The sequence below is a fragment of the Marmota flaviventris genome, chromosome 10, assembly GCF_047511675.1.
Source record: "Marmota flaviventris isolate mMarFla1 chromosome 10, mMarFla1.hap1, whole genome shotgun sequence".
Classification (NCBI taxonomy): domain Eukaryota; kingdom Metazoa; phylum Chordata; class Mammalia; order Rodentia; family Sciuridae; genus Marmota; species Marmota flaviventris.
The window spans coordinates 107,117,337-107,132,075 of record NC_092507.1 but is presented as its reverse complement, the minus strand read 5'-3'; the positions used below and the strand labels follow the sequence as shown (position 1 = coordinate 107,132,075).

Below are 14,739 nucleotides of genomic sequence, written 5' to 3'. Positions count from 1 at the left end.
GTAAGGGGGGGGGAGAGAGAGAGAGAGAGAGAGCGCTAGCGAGCGAGCACGTGCGTGCACGCATGCTCTGCTCATGAGAACAAAATCTAAACTTCAAAGTCACATCCCCAGTAACCTACTTCCTTCAGTCAAACCCTTCCAGCCTACAGTTACTGCCCACTAATCCACATCACTGGACTAATCCATTAATAGGTTACAAACGTCATACTCGAATCATCTTACTCTGAAGATTCTTATATTGTCTCACAAATAAGCTTTTGGTGGACACCTCTTAACACCCAATTTCAAAATATACTATAGAGCCATTGCAACAACAACAACAACAAAAACATGGTATTGGCATAAAAATAAACGTGTAGACAAAAAGAATAGAATAGAGGATTTAGGAATAAACCCATGCATCTATAGCCATCTGGTGCTTAACAAAAGAGCCAAAAAATATGTTGGAGAAAACAGTCTCCTCCGCAAATGATGATGGGAAAACTGAACCTCCACTTGTAGAAGATTGAAACTAGAGCCCTCTCTGTCAACATGTGCAAAAATTAAGTCACCAAAGAATCAAATACCTAAACATAAGACCTGAGACTTTGAAAAAACTAAAGGAAAATACTTCAAGATACTGGCACAGGCAACAATTTCTTGAGCAGGACTACAATAACTTAAGAAAATAAAAATAAGACTTAACAGATTAGATGGCATCAAATTAAGAAACTTCTGCACAGCACAGGAAACACACAACAAATGAAGAGAAAACCTATAGAATGGGAGAAAATCTTTGTGACCTATTCATCTGACGGAGGATTATTATCTAGAATATACAAATAACTCAACAAAAAGTAACACCAAGAACAAGAAATCCAATGAATAAACGAGCAAATGAGCTGAATAGACATTTCTCAAAAGATGTGCAAACTATAACCAATAAATATATGAAAAAACACAACTTCTTTAGATATTCAGGAAATGTCAATCAAAATTACATATGTAGAAGCTAGAGGGGAAAAAGATGATATGAAAGTAGAAGGAGAACTGTTAGAGAAGGGGTAGGGACCAGGAGGAACAGAGAGGGAAGGTAAGAGGGAGAGGGTAGACATGATCAAAGGACTTTCTATGCCCATGTGAATCTGTCCCAATGAAGTCCATTATTTTCTCCAATTAATATACATTAACAATTATAATTTTAAAAGAATAAGAAAAGGAGAAGAATGTTATTTAAATACTCTTTTTATATCATTTCAGTTATTCAGTGATTTCAGATCATTGGCTAATCTTTGATACTAGACCAAATCTCAAAATGTGGTAGTTTCCCAAAGATTAGTTTAAATATGTAATCTAAAATTATATCAATGAACTTTAAGCAACCCTTTATATTAAGATCCATTCTTCTATTTGAATGTCTCTTTTACTTATGCATAATTGTGTATCATGCTTTATTTCTGGAAAATATAGTCCACCAAGTTATACATATCTTACAAATCCCATTTTTTTTTAATCTTATTTTTTTTGGTTGGGTTCTTTTTTTTTTTTTTTTTTTTTTGTCTTTTTTAGAACTGGGGGTCAAACCCAGGACTTTGCGAATGCAAGGCAGACGCTTTGCCGCTGAGCTACATCCCAGCCCCCCATTTGTTAATACTACCACTGATCTTATCAGTAGGTAGTTAATAGAAAATTGTTGATTTCATGAAAATGGATAAAAGTCTTCAAATACCTTTAAAAAGAGGTAAAAGAAAACAAAACACTTCTGTTCTTTCAATCAAGTGAACAAAGAGACAAAGTACAGACTAGGAGAATATATTTGAAGACTACATATTCAACAAGGATTTGTCTTTTGAATATAAAAAGAAGACTCAAACTCAAAAAGAAGACAAATGACACAATTTAAAAATGGGTAAAGGGGTAGATAGATCTATATGCATTTATGAAAATGTCACAAAGAAACCCACTATTTTGTATAATTAATATGTGTTAACAATTATAATTAAAAAAAATTGGTAAGGGACTTCAAAAGATAGGATAACAAATAAGTACATGAAAAGATGGTCAACATTAGCCATTAGGAAAATGCAAATTAAAAACACATAAGATACTAGTACTTACATACCTATTTGCATGGCTAAAATAAATACTGACAATACCAAGTGCTAACAAGTATATAGAACAACTGGAATACCCACATATTTCTGATGGGCCTGCAAAATGGCATAACCATTCTGGAGAATGGTTTGGTAATTTCTTACAAAATGACATATAAACTTAACATGATCACCAGCAACCCCACTCAAAATATACTATATAGCTGTTGTAACAACAACAAAAGCATGGTATTGGCATAAAAATAAACATGTAGACAAAAGACTTCTTTTGTTAAGATCAGACTGCTCACATATTTAGAGAAGTAAGTCTAATGTTGCAAATGAAGAACCTAGAGAAGAAATCTGTATAAGAAAGTGTCCTGTTACTGTCTGGAATGGTGCTCTTTCTGAGTGATACATTTTAATAAACACTATATAACTTAGGGAAGCATATAACTTAGGGAAATGAGAACTTAGTTTACACAAAAACCCGTACATGAACATTGATAGCAGTTTTACTCTTTGATGGTCATAAGCTAGGCACACCCCCAATGTTCTCCAAACAGCAAATGAATAAACAAACTATGGTACCTCCATACCACAGGATACTACTCAACAATGAAAGGAGGGAACAAGTAATACAATTTGGTTGTTGTGTGAAGCAACCAAATAGTCACTCTTTTGAATTTTCATTCGATCTGAAATACTGCTAGTAATTAAAATGTTAATGATGATTTTAAAATCAGACTGCTCGCATATTTAGAGAAGTAAAGTCTAATGTTGTAAATGAAAAACGTGGAGGAGCAATCTGGTAAGGAAAACGTCCTGTTACTGTCTGGAACGGTGCTCTTTCTGAGCGATACATTTTAATAAACAGGCATTCTGGAAATTCTTAGGGATTTGAGGAAAAAGGAGAGAGAGAGGAAGAGAGGGGGAGAGAGAGAGTGCGAGCACGAGAGAGGGAGAGACAACATAGATAGATCAAAGTAGTTAATTTTGGATAGTGGAATAATTATGGCTCTTTTCTCTGTATACATTTTCTATAATGAGCATGTTCTACTTATAATTAGAACAAGATGTGAATGCTACAAATGCTATTAAAAATACAACAAAATTGCACTTGTTTTTGATGCTTCTTTTTAGTTTGCTTTCTATTTTTGCCGACATTAGTCTGCATGATTAGAAAACAGAGCAAATCAGTATATAAATGTGTGAAGTAAGAAAATATTATTAATATGACTGTGAAGTATGTATTTTGGTGTTGCTTTCCCTTTTGAAGATGTATCATGCAGAGGAAGGAAAGACATAAATATAAGAGAAACAAAAATATATGTAGGTCAGAGGCAGTAATAGAACTCGTAAATCATTTCTCGGTACATGTCTAACTTTTCTAGGTTGCTATGTGATTTCAAGGGCAAGCATTTAACAGAAATAGTTGAAAACACATTGGAAAATCTTAAAATAATTTTCAGACAATACAACCAAACTCATTGCACTTTTTCACCTGGTACAGGTTTGGTGCAGGAGCTGAAAAATGCAATGGTCCCATAGGTTTCTTGCTTAGGTAAAATTTGAGTCAAGGCCAAAGCAGAAAGAGGGGGCATGCTTAGCCTTGTGTTGGGTGGATCAAGTCCCAGATGCATCAGACAAGTTGCTAGCAAGCATGGAAGAGGAGGCTGAGCACAAAGAGGTGAGTGTCAAGAGAGGTAAGTAGAAAGGTGTCCCCAGCCAGAGACAACTTCTGTGCAGAGAAAACAACTTAGAGACATGCTCAGCGACAGTGGTCAAAGAAGTGCACCTGGAGGCTAACAGGTTAGCTTGGAGTGGTGGCTCAGGCAAGGGAGGCAAGAGGAGCTTTTGAAGGACGTTGAAGGGTAAACTGACGTGATAGTGATTGTTCTTTGAAGTGTTTACTTTGCATTTGTCTATGGAACTATCCATCTCTAGTCATCTGTTAACCTTGAGGGCAGAGACTGTGTCTGGCTCAAGGTTGTCAGGGGACTTGTTGCTCCAACATCACTGTGCAAATAGGAAAAGGCAGCCTCTCTGGGTAAACCTACTCCTCCAGGGCCAAGGTTGACTAAGCTGACCACACCTGTGTGAGAAAGATCTTCCAGGAAGAAGCAGCCCACACCAGTGCTCATGGATTAGTGAGAAGAGCCCGTGAGACTTCAGCCCAATTTGCCCCTCACCCAGGCATGTGTGCAGGACACAGCCTGAGTGACAGGTAGAGGCCTGGAGCAACCACGTGGGGGGCTAGTTCAGAGGTGATCACATTATACACTAATTTTTGGTTGAAAGCAGTGGGCCTGCAAAGAAGACGGGAGGTCTAAGAAACACATCTTCCTGCACTTTACCTGGAATGAACTTCTCTAAGGGATCCTGAGCACTGTCTACCCAAGCATGGGCTTTTCTGATTGATCCACTCCATTCAGCTCCTTGTTGATGCTTCTGAAAGGAAACTGTGGCATTGGCTGCTCCATAGATTGATCTCAGTGTCTTCCATTCCCAGTGGATGGTGTGTGAGCCTGAGAGCTAACAGTTCTTATAAGTACCTGACCTCGGTTGTCCTAGAAAGAAGCCACAGGTGCTGTTGGCAATCATTTCCTTTGCTGGTGGAAAGGAAATCGGGGGAGGCACTTCTTTCTCTAACAGCCTTCTGGAATACATGCTGCTACCAAAGCGAGGTCCATCTGAACCCCAGGCCACTCACCATCATCTCAGAAAAACTATGTGTCTCTGTGGTGTTTCTGGGTTCTCCATTTCTTTCACCTTCAATGACTCTTCCTCTTCTACTAACTATCTCTTTGCTCTAGTTCTTCCTTCCTTGGTGTGGAGTTTTGTCTTTTGCTCATCTTGCACATCCTATCTAGTTGCCCTTTCCATTCCCAGGACTTCTTTTCTTTGCAAATGACCTAGCCTCAGGTATTTGTTACCATCATGAAAAATGGATTACTACAGCATCCAAATTAATCATCTACTAAAGTAAAAGCTTTCTTCCAAAGGTTTAGGGAAGCTAAGAAAGTCCACAAAGACTTCAGTGGACATCACACTCTCTCTTTCCTGAAAAAGATAAAACCTCTCCACCCATATGTCGGGTAAAAATTTGTCCCCAAGATGTAGGTTCTCTATTCACCTCACAGATTGTTTCTTTTTCTGAGAAGAAACGTTTTAGTTTGAGTCCATCCCATTTATTGATTCTTGGTTTTCATTCTTGTGCTATAGGGGTCTTATTAAGGAAGTTGGGGCCTAATCCCACATGATGAAGACTAGGGCCTACTTTTTCTTCTATTAGACGGAGAGTCTCTGGTTTAATTCTAGGTCCTTGATCCACTTTGAGCTGAGTTTTGTGCATGGTGAGAGATAGGGGTTTAATTTCATTTGTTGCATATGGATTTCCAGTTTTCCCAGCACCATTTGTTGAAGAGGCTACCCTTTCTCCAATGCATATTTTTGGTGCCTTTGTCTAATATAAGATAATTATAATTTTGTGGGTTAGTCCCTGTGTCCTCTATTCTGTACCATTGGTCTGCCAGTCTGTTTTGGTGCCAATACCATGCTGTTTTCGTTACTATTGCTCTATAGTATAGTTTAAGGTCTGGTATAGTGATGCCACCTGCTTCACTCTTCCTGCTAAGGATTACTTTAGCTATTCTGGGTCTCTTCTTTTTCCAGATAAATTTCATGATTACTTTTTCTATTTCCATGAGGAATGTCGTTGGGATTTTGATTGGAATTGGAATTAAATCTGTATAGTGCTTTTGATAGTATGGTCATTTTGATAATATTAATTCTGCCTATCCAAGAGCAAGTAGATCTTTCCATCTTCTAAGGTCTGCTTTGATTTCTTTCTTTAGGGTTCTGTAGTTTTCATTGTATAGATCTTTCACCTCTTTCATTAAGTTGATTTCCAAGTATTTTATTTTATTTTTTCGAGGCTATTGAGAATGGGGTAGTTTTCCTCATTTCCCTCTCATCACCAAAGGGAACACTCAGACCTCACTTCTCAGTTTCACCACTCAGAAACCACAATGTTTGTTCCTGAAACATGATTGAGGAAATCAAATGCCAAGGAAAATGTGGCTTTTTACCATAGGCTTCAGGGAGTTTGTCATCTACAATGAGTGTTGAAAAAATAAGATTTGGCCTTTTGGGCAGGGACTCTTTTAATAAAAGTGATCAAGGTCAGCTCATTCAGACAAAACAACAACAGAGACAGGAAAGAATAGAAAAGCAATGAATGACGTTGGATACCTAAACATCAATTAGTCTTTTATTTTTAAATAGTTCATAAAGGTAAGTAGCAGAACACAGTGCCCAGTGACTAGTACCCACTGAAATAGCTGTTTTCCATCTGGTTTTAGTTCTTAAACTTGTCCTAAAAACACCAAAATTTTTCTTGCTACTGAGTCTCTGTCCTCAGGACCTAAGCTTTCTGGGGTCGGGAGAAAACAAGTAGTCAGGGACAAGGTCTGACTTGCAGAGCTGTAGAATACTTTTACTGACTTCATGCTGCACTCTGGCATCAGGAGGGACAATAGGACCTGCTGAGCCCTATTCAGAGAAAGGCTATTCACAAAGTCCTATTAACAAACAATATGTAGGTGAGGTTCCCTTCTTCCACAATACACTGCCTGCCACAGCCACTTCCCAATTCATTCTCCCTTATCACTGTGACAGACTTTATTAATTATAAGCAGTGAGGCCCCTATCAATCAGAAATAAAAAGGAAGACATACCTCTAACTCATGTGGCCTTATTTCAAATAATGATCTTGTCTCTTGGTGAGTTCTTGCCATATTATGACTCTGGGTTGCCAGTTATTAGCTCTGGAGAGATCTAAGGGTTCCAGGGCTCTTGGCAACAAGGCCTGTTTGGATTCTGGTTTCCTTTTGAATATCCAATTAAGAGCAAGCTTACACAAATCCTCAGCTTCTCTATTGAGTCTCTCTCAATCATTAAATGAGACTAGAATGATCTAAGATAAAAGGCAATGTTGAATGACACGGGGCAGCAAATTAATCATACAAAGTTCCTATCACAAAGTAAATGAAAGAAATGGCATATTGGTCAACCAAATCTGCAGTCCCTTGTACCTTAGCTTGGGTGCCCAGTACAGCGCATACAATTCTTTTGATCAGCCACTGCTAGAAGCTTCCACAACCAAAACATCTTTTTAAACCATTTCAAGTTAATGACGATGATATACCAAGCCATGGTCGAAATTACTAAAGAATGAGTACTTATCGTCAAAGCTGGGAACAAAGTAATTCTTCTTCACATAGGTTATAACCAAGAGTTGGGTAAGAGCCAAATTCACCCAGAAAGACTGCTAGGTAGACAGACAGAAGAATACATAATTTACATATCTATCTGCCATTTGCAGGTCTACCAATAACTTGGTTTTATTCTCTTGGTAAGTGGTTTTTACATTTTCTTTTAAGGCCTTAAGTCAAGTCTCTAAGGATAGCTGTGTGTATCTAAGCAAAGCTACAGAACATGGATAACATCTTTCTTTCTTTTTTCTTTTTTCTTTTTCTTTTTCTTTTTTTTTTTTTTTTTTGTTGTTGTTACCTGGGATTTAACCCAGGGGTGCTTTACCACTGAGTCACATCCCCAACCCTTTTTATTTTGAGACAGTCTTGCTCCATTACTCAGGGCTTACTAAATTGCAAAGGCTGGTCTTAAATTTGCAATCCTTCTGCTTCAGCCTCCCAAGCTACTGGGATTGTAGGCCTGTGTCACCACACCCAGCACCACTTTTCTTTACATTAAATGTGGCACCATTCTGAAGAGCTGCAGCAGAAAGAATCCTCTTTAATGACAAGCAAGACACAGATACTTAATTGCAATAAGTGTGAAGGCTATCATAGTGATAAGGGAGAATGCATTGGGATTGACGATCAGTATAAGTGAAATAAATATTGGCTGGAATTTTAACAAAAACCTTATTGAAGAAGGAACATGTAGATTGAGTAATAAACAGTGCAAGAATTCATGAGAGAGCTTAGGAAGGGAAGGGTGCTGCAGAAAGGAACCAAGTTCAAAAGCATGGAGGTCAGAGAAGCCAATAAAAATGGCAGAGGAAAGACCTTCAAAACTTCCCTAATCCATAGAAGTAATGAGAAAACTGGCAAAAAGTGACAGAATCATTTTTTCTTAGAAATTGGGAAATTAAAGATTTATAATAATACGGGAAGCATTTGTTCAAGAAATATAGCTGGATCTTGATTAGAAGAATGATATTTGTGGTGTTTTAACTTGTTCCACATTTCGTTCTCCAGCTCTGCAGTAGCCTAGATTACTTGTGGTGAAAACTAGCATCTTGGCAATACCAGAGGAGAAAAAAAGGACTTGAGTTCTTCATAGAATTACCATTATTGACCTGGCTAGTCAACCCCCAGGAGACCACATTTGTTGTCTATGTTCTACCTGATTCACGGCCCCTCTCCCCCTGTGCAAACAGTATTCCAATGAGGGCATTTAAAAAAAAACAATTATAAACAACTGTTTAACTTCACAGCTGCCTGAACAAATGGACAATAGGTTGAATAAAACATTAACCAAAGAGCCGAAGAGGAAAAGCTGAGGAATGAGACATCCACGGGGACTTTGAAAAGCTTCTATATTTCCCATCTCTGGAAATATAGGAGACCACGCCTATACACAGGGGTTTGCACATGCCCAGGGCTGTACACACTCAGAAAGGACCTGAGGAGATGCCAGGCTCTCACTTCTACTGACTTCAGGTTCTGCATAAGCAGGAAGCGAGGACTAAGGCAGAATTGCCAACAGCCTGGCCAGTTGTTAAAGGCATGCCCCCAAAAAGCACATGACAGAGTCACCTGGCAAAGCCTGGAAAACTAACTGGTTCTTGATGGATAAGAAAATCTCTAATTATTAGCTGACAATAAATTAACAAAGACTTCAGTACTCACACGCAACCAAAAATAATCCTGCAGATTAGTTTAGAAGCCACTAATCAAATAATCATAATAAATAGTAACAATAACAGTGGAGAAGGGGGCCTTTGATTTCCAGAGTTGCCATGTTACATTATTTAAAATGTCCAGTTTTTAACGAAAAATTATAAGACATGCAAGGATATATGATAATCATACACAGGAAAAATGTTCTCAGTATCAATTTTTCCCAAGGGATACCAGACTTATTTATTACATAATATATATATATATATATATATATATATATAATATATATATATATAAATTATTAATACATATTGTATAATATATAATAATATATATAGTAAATTACTATTTACATTAAATGTAATATATAATAAAGATGTTATATCAGCTACTTTAAGTAGAAATAAAGGAAACTATGAGAACAATGTCTTACCGAATAGAGATTATCAACAGACAAAACTTGTGAAAAGGAACCAAATATAAATTCTGGAGATAAAGGTATAATGACTAAAGTGCAAAACTCACTGAGGGGAGTGATCTAAGCAGGAAGAATAAAAAACTAATGAACTATATTATGATAGATGAATTGAGATGATCAAGTCTGACAAATGAAAAAGAAAAAAGAATAAGTAAAAATTAACAGAGCCTCAGAGATCTGTAGGACCCAATCAAGCATATAAATAAATCCATACTTGGAATTTCAGAAAGAAATGAGAGGAAAAAAAAAGGGGGCAAGGGGTATTTGAGAAATTCCTAAATTTGATGAAAAAATCTAGCCTACACATCTAAGAAGCTCAATTAACTCTAACTAGGAAAAACTGAAAGAAATTCATACGTAGACACAAATAAAACTGTTGAAACACAAAGAGAATCTTCAAAGTCTCAAGAGTGGTGACTCATAGTAAGATTAACAACCATTATCAGAGAGCATGGAGGCAAGAGCCAGGGAGATGATATATACAAGGTGCTGAAAGAAAAGAAGAACTGTTGAAAAAAGAACAACAAAATTGACAAACCTTTATCTAAAAAGACTAAGAAAAAAAAGGGAGAAGACTCAAAATACTAAAATCAAGAGTGAAAAGGCAGCACTGCTGATCTCAGAGCAATATAAAGCATTATGATGATAGGAGCAATCGGATGCCAACCAATTGGGAAACCTAAATAAAATGGATACATTTCTAGAAAGATACAAACTTCTAATACTGACTCAAGAAGAAATGAAAATCTGACTAACAGTAACAATTAGAGATTGGATTAATAATCAAAAAAACTTCCTAGAAAGAAATGCTCAGAATCACAGATGAATTCTACCAATATTTCAAAAGAAAACCCACAAATCATTAAAACTTTCTCCCAAAATAGACTAGAAGGGAACATTTCCCAACCTATCTTCTGAGACATGTATCAACCTAATACCAAAATCAGACAAAGGTCACTGAAATCAAAGAAAAGTACAGACCCATATCCCCTATCAATATGGATTCAAAAATTCTTAAAATAATAGTAAACCAAATCAAGTGACATATAAGAAGGACCATATACCATGATCAAATAAGATTTATCCCAGACTGCAAGCTTGTTTTAAGAAATGAAAATCCATCAGTATAATGCACCATACAAGTAGAATAAAGAACAAAATTCACATGATCCTTTCAAAAAATGTAGATAAAATATAGCAACTTTTTTTTAATTAAAAAAAATCAATAAACTGGTGACTTGGTTAGGCCATCTGAGAAAAATGCCAGTTAATACATACTTGATAGTAGAAGACGGAAAGCTTCCTCCCTGTGATCAGGAACAGGACAAAGATGGTCACTCTCCCTGGGTCTATAGATTCCAGCCTTTTTCTTAGGCAAGAAAAAGAAAGAAAAAGCATCTGGATTAGAAAGGAAGAAGTAACGCTATCTCTATTTTTGTGATCTTGTATAAAGAAAATCATAAGGAATACACACACACACACACACACACACACAAAATCTATTAGGGCTAACAAATGAGTTCAGCAAAGTTGTTGGATGCAACATAAAAATCAATATAAGAAAATCAGTAAAATTCGCTTTATTGCTATACACTAGCAATGAAGAGTTTGAAAACTGAGGTTAAGAAAACAATTTATGACAGCATCAAAAAGAATATTTAGGAATAATTTAACATAAGAAATATAAGACTTGTAGATGGAAAATTATTAAACATCATTGACAGAAATGGACACCTAAATAAGTACAAAAATATTCTCTGTTTATAGAATTGAAGACTGACTTGCTATTTTTAAGGTGACAATCCTCCCCAAACTAATCTATAGGTAAAGCACAATGCTTATCTAAAAACAAAAAACAACAACAACTTGCTATTTTTCTTTTCTTTTTTTGGCAGAACTAACAAGCTGATTCTAGAATTGATGTGAAAATACAAGGAACAAAGAATAGTCAGTGCAATCTTGCAAAAGAACAAAGCTAAAGGACTCATGCTTCCTAATCAAAACTTCTTACAAACCAACTATAATCCTGACTGTGTGATCCTAGCATAAGTACAGATATATGGAACAGTGGAATAGAAGTCAAGTTCCAGGAAAAAACAACAACAAATATCTATGGTCAAAAGTGTCAAATTTGATGTGAAAGAATAGTCCATTTGCTGGGTACAGTGGTGTAAGCCTATAAACCCAGCAGCTCAGGGGGCTGAGGCAGGAGGATCACAAGTTCAAAATCAGCCTCAGCAACTTAGCAAGACCATATCTTTAAGTAAAAATACGTTTTTTTTGTTTTTTTTTTTAAAGAAAGGGCTGGAGATGTGGCTCAGTTTCCTTCCTCAGTACCAATAAATAAGTAAATAAATAAATGAATGAATAAATAAATAAATAAAAATTTTTAAAAAGATTCCTTTCAAAAATGGTGCTGGGTTAATGAATTTCCACATATAATAGGATGAATTTTAGTCCTTACCTTGTACCATATGCAAAATTAACTAAAAATGAAACAAATTTTACATCTAAGAACTAAAACTATAAAGCCCTTGGCAGAAAACATAGGTGCAAATCTTCATGACTTTGGAACAGCAATGACTTCCTATATATGACACCCAACACACAAGAAACCAAACAGGGGAACAAAACAGATAAATCAAGCTTCACAAAAGTGAAAAACTGTTGTGCTTCAATAAACATGAGCAATCTATGAAAACCCATGTAATGGGATAAATGCTTGCACATTATATTTCTGATAGGGTCTGATATCCAGAGTATATAAAGAACTCTTAAGACTCAACTTAAAAAGACAATCAATTTAAAAGTGGGCAAAGTATCTAAATATATATGTCAACAGAGAAGACACATAGATATGCAAAGAAGCACATGAAAAGATGCTAGACATCATTAGTTATTAGGAAAGTGTGGATCAAAACCACAAGGTAGCACTTCATACTCACCAGGGGTTATAATCCAAAAGGCAACAACAAGCTTTAGAGAGCATGGGGTGATATTAGAACTCTCATACATTGCTGGTGGAAACATAGAAATGGTGAAACTGCATTACAAAACCAATTCTGCAGTTCTTCAAAAAGTTATACAGAGGTTTTCTCATATAACCCAGCAACACATACTGCCCTAATCAGTTTGTGATACTGTAGCAAAATACCACAGACCTGGTGGCTTATAAACAACAGAAATTTATCCCTGTCAGTTCTGGAAGTAGGGAAATCCAAGATCAAGGGACTGGCAAATTTGATGTCTGATGAGGACCCACTTCTGGGTTCATAGATGGCTCTTTTGTTGTTGTGCCCATGCATGGCAGAAGAAGCAAGGGCACTAATCTCAGTCACAAAGACTCTATTTTCATAACCCAATCGCCTTCTCAATATCCCATCTCCTAACATCATCATTTTAGTAATTAAAATTTCAACATATAAATCTGGAGGTACACAAATATTCAGATTATAACCATATATCTACACAAAAAATTCACATGAGTGTTCATAGCAGCTTTATTCATAATAGCCCTCAAAGTGGAAATGATCCAAATGCCCTTTCACTGGTGAATAAATAAATTAAAATGTGGTATGCTCTTGTAAAATGGCAATAAAAAGGAACAAGGTGCTGATATATGCTACAACATGAATAAACCTTGAAAATATTATGCTAAGCGACTAAAGTCTACATGTATGATTCCATTTGTATGAAATGTGCATAAGTAAATTCATGGAGGTGGAGAATAGTAATTGCCAGGTCCTGGGGACAGGTGGAAATGGAGAGTGACTGCTAATGAGTACAAAATTGGTCGTGTGTGTGTGTGTGTGTGTGTGTGTGTGTATACAAAAACATTCTGAAATTAGTGGTGAAAGCTGCTCAAACTTGTGAGTATACTGAAACCATTTTAAAGGAGTGAATTTTGTGGCCCGTGAATTGTATCTCAATGAAATGGAGGCCTAATAACTTTCCTACAGCACTCTCTCTGTTTTCTAGTAACCTATACTGTAGTATTTGCCGAAACTGGATTGCAATTGTTCATGACAATTACGGTTTTCTGTCTCCTTGACCAGCCTTATATCCTCAAAGGTCAGACTTATCAGAGAGACTTTTCTTTTCCTACAGTTCTGCATAATGGACTTCAACAAATATTTCATAAAAAATTAAAAATGAATACAACGTGAGATATTTAAAAACTGGAAGGGAGTTTGTTGCTACTGTTGTGCTGGGGAACATGAAATGATTTGAGTCTCTGGAGATCAGCAGCATCCAAATTATAGCTGGGTGTAACATGCAGAGGCATTTGAACTTTGTAACATAGGTAAGGAAACCAATGGGAGTCCCCCCACCCCCACGCCCCAGTATCTGCAAGAGGGTAGGGCTGAGCCTGCCTCCAAGAGATAAAGGACCTTGGTGTCACCTACCCAGAGACAGCCTGGCAGGAATGTTAAGCCCGAATGAAACCAAACTTGCCTCCTAAGCAAACTGACAGCTATCTCAAGAGGCTCAGATTATCCTCTGATCCTTCAATTGTAACTAGCTCCACTGCTGAGTTTCTTTTTTTTTAATTAAAATATTATAATTATAGATAGTCGTTGGGTTTATGCAAGGAATTTGGTTTCAATCCCCATTCCCCCTACCCTTTCCCTCCCCTCCTCTCTTTCTCTGTTCTCCCGCCTCTAACCATTGGAAGTTTTTAAGCTGGGGGATAAAATAATAACATTTGCATCTGGAAACAAATCCTTCTGATGGCAGGAAAAAAAAATGTAAGGAGAGTAGAGACATTAAGGCCGGAGGCCACTGAACGACAGCAGACTTTAAATTAAATGGCAAAATAAGTCTAGGCATCAAAATCTCTTTTACTCTCAACCCAGGTCAACTGATTGAAAAAGTGAGAATTGGATATGTGTTATAGTAGGTTGGTATGCATTCTTCCCAAACCTTTAGTAACCCTTAATTTGGAAAGAGAGGGTGGGATCCAGTCCAGGAGAAGTACATCACCCCTATTCACAATCCACGGTTGGAAGCACCAGTCTCAGAAGCTGCTGCATTGGAAATGCCTAGAAAGGAGAAAGCCCCGCCAGACAGTGATCCTTCTAGATTTGGGGAGAATAAACTCGGAAGAACCCACATAGAGCCACACCAACCACTCAGCAGCTGACCAAGCAGGTAATTAAATGCTACAAACCAGACCCTGGTTCAGTGGCTTGTCCAGGCTTGGAAGGTTCCCTGCTGACCTGGCCTGCTGCCCCAGCTCTGTAAGTCCTCCATTCAA

The 14,739-nt window shown here is 37.0% G+C and overlaps 1 protein-coding gene across 1 annotated transcript in view; it reads right to left on the bottom strand.

The window, feature by feature from the left end:
• The window catches only part of Mab21l3 (mab-21 like 3), a 56,830-nt gene that overhangs the window by 34,032 nt on the left and 8,059 nt on the right, over window positions 1-14,739 (bottom strand). The window contains exon 5 of the mRNA XM_071618224.1: window positions 10,761-10,851. Coding sequence (XP_071474325.1) covers window positions 10,761-10,851 — 91 coding nt within the window. The remainder of the gene's footprint in view (window positions 1-10,760; window positions 10,852-14,739) is intronic.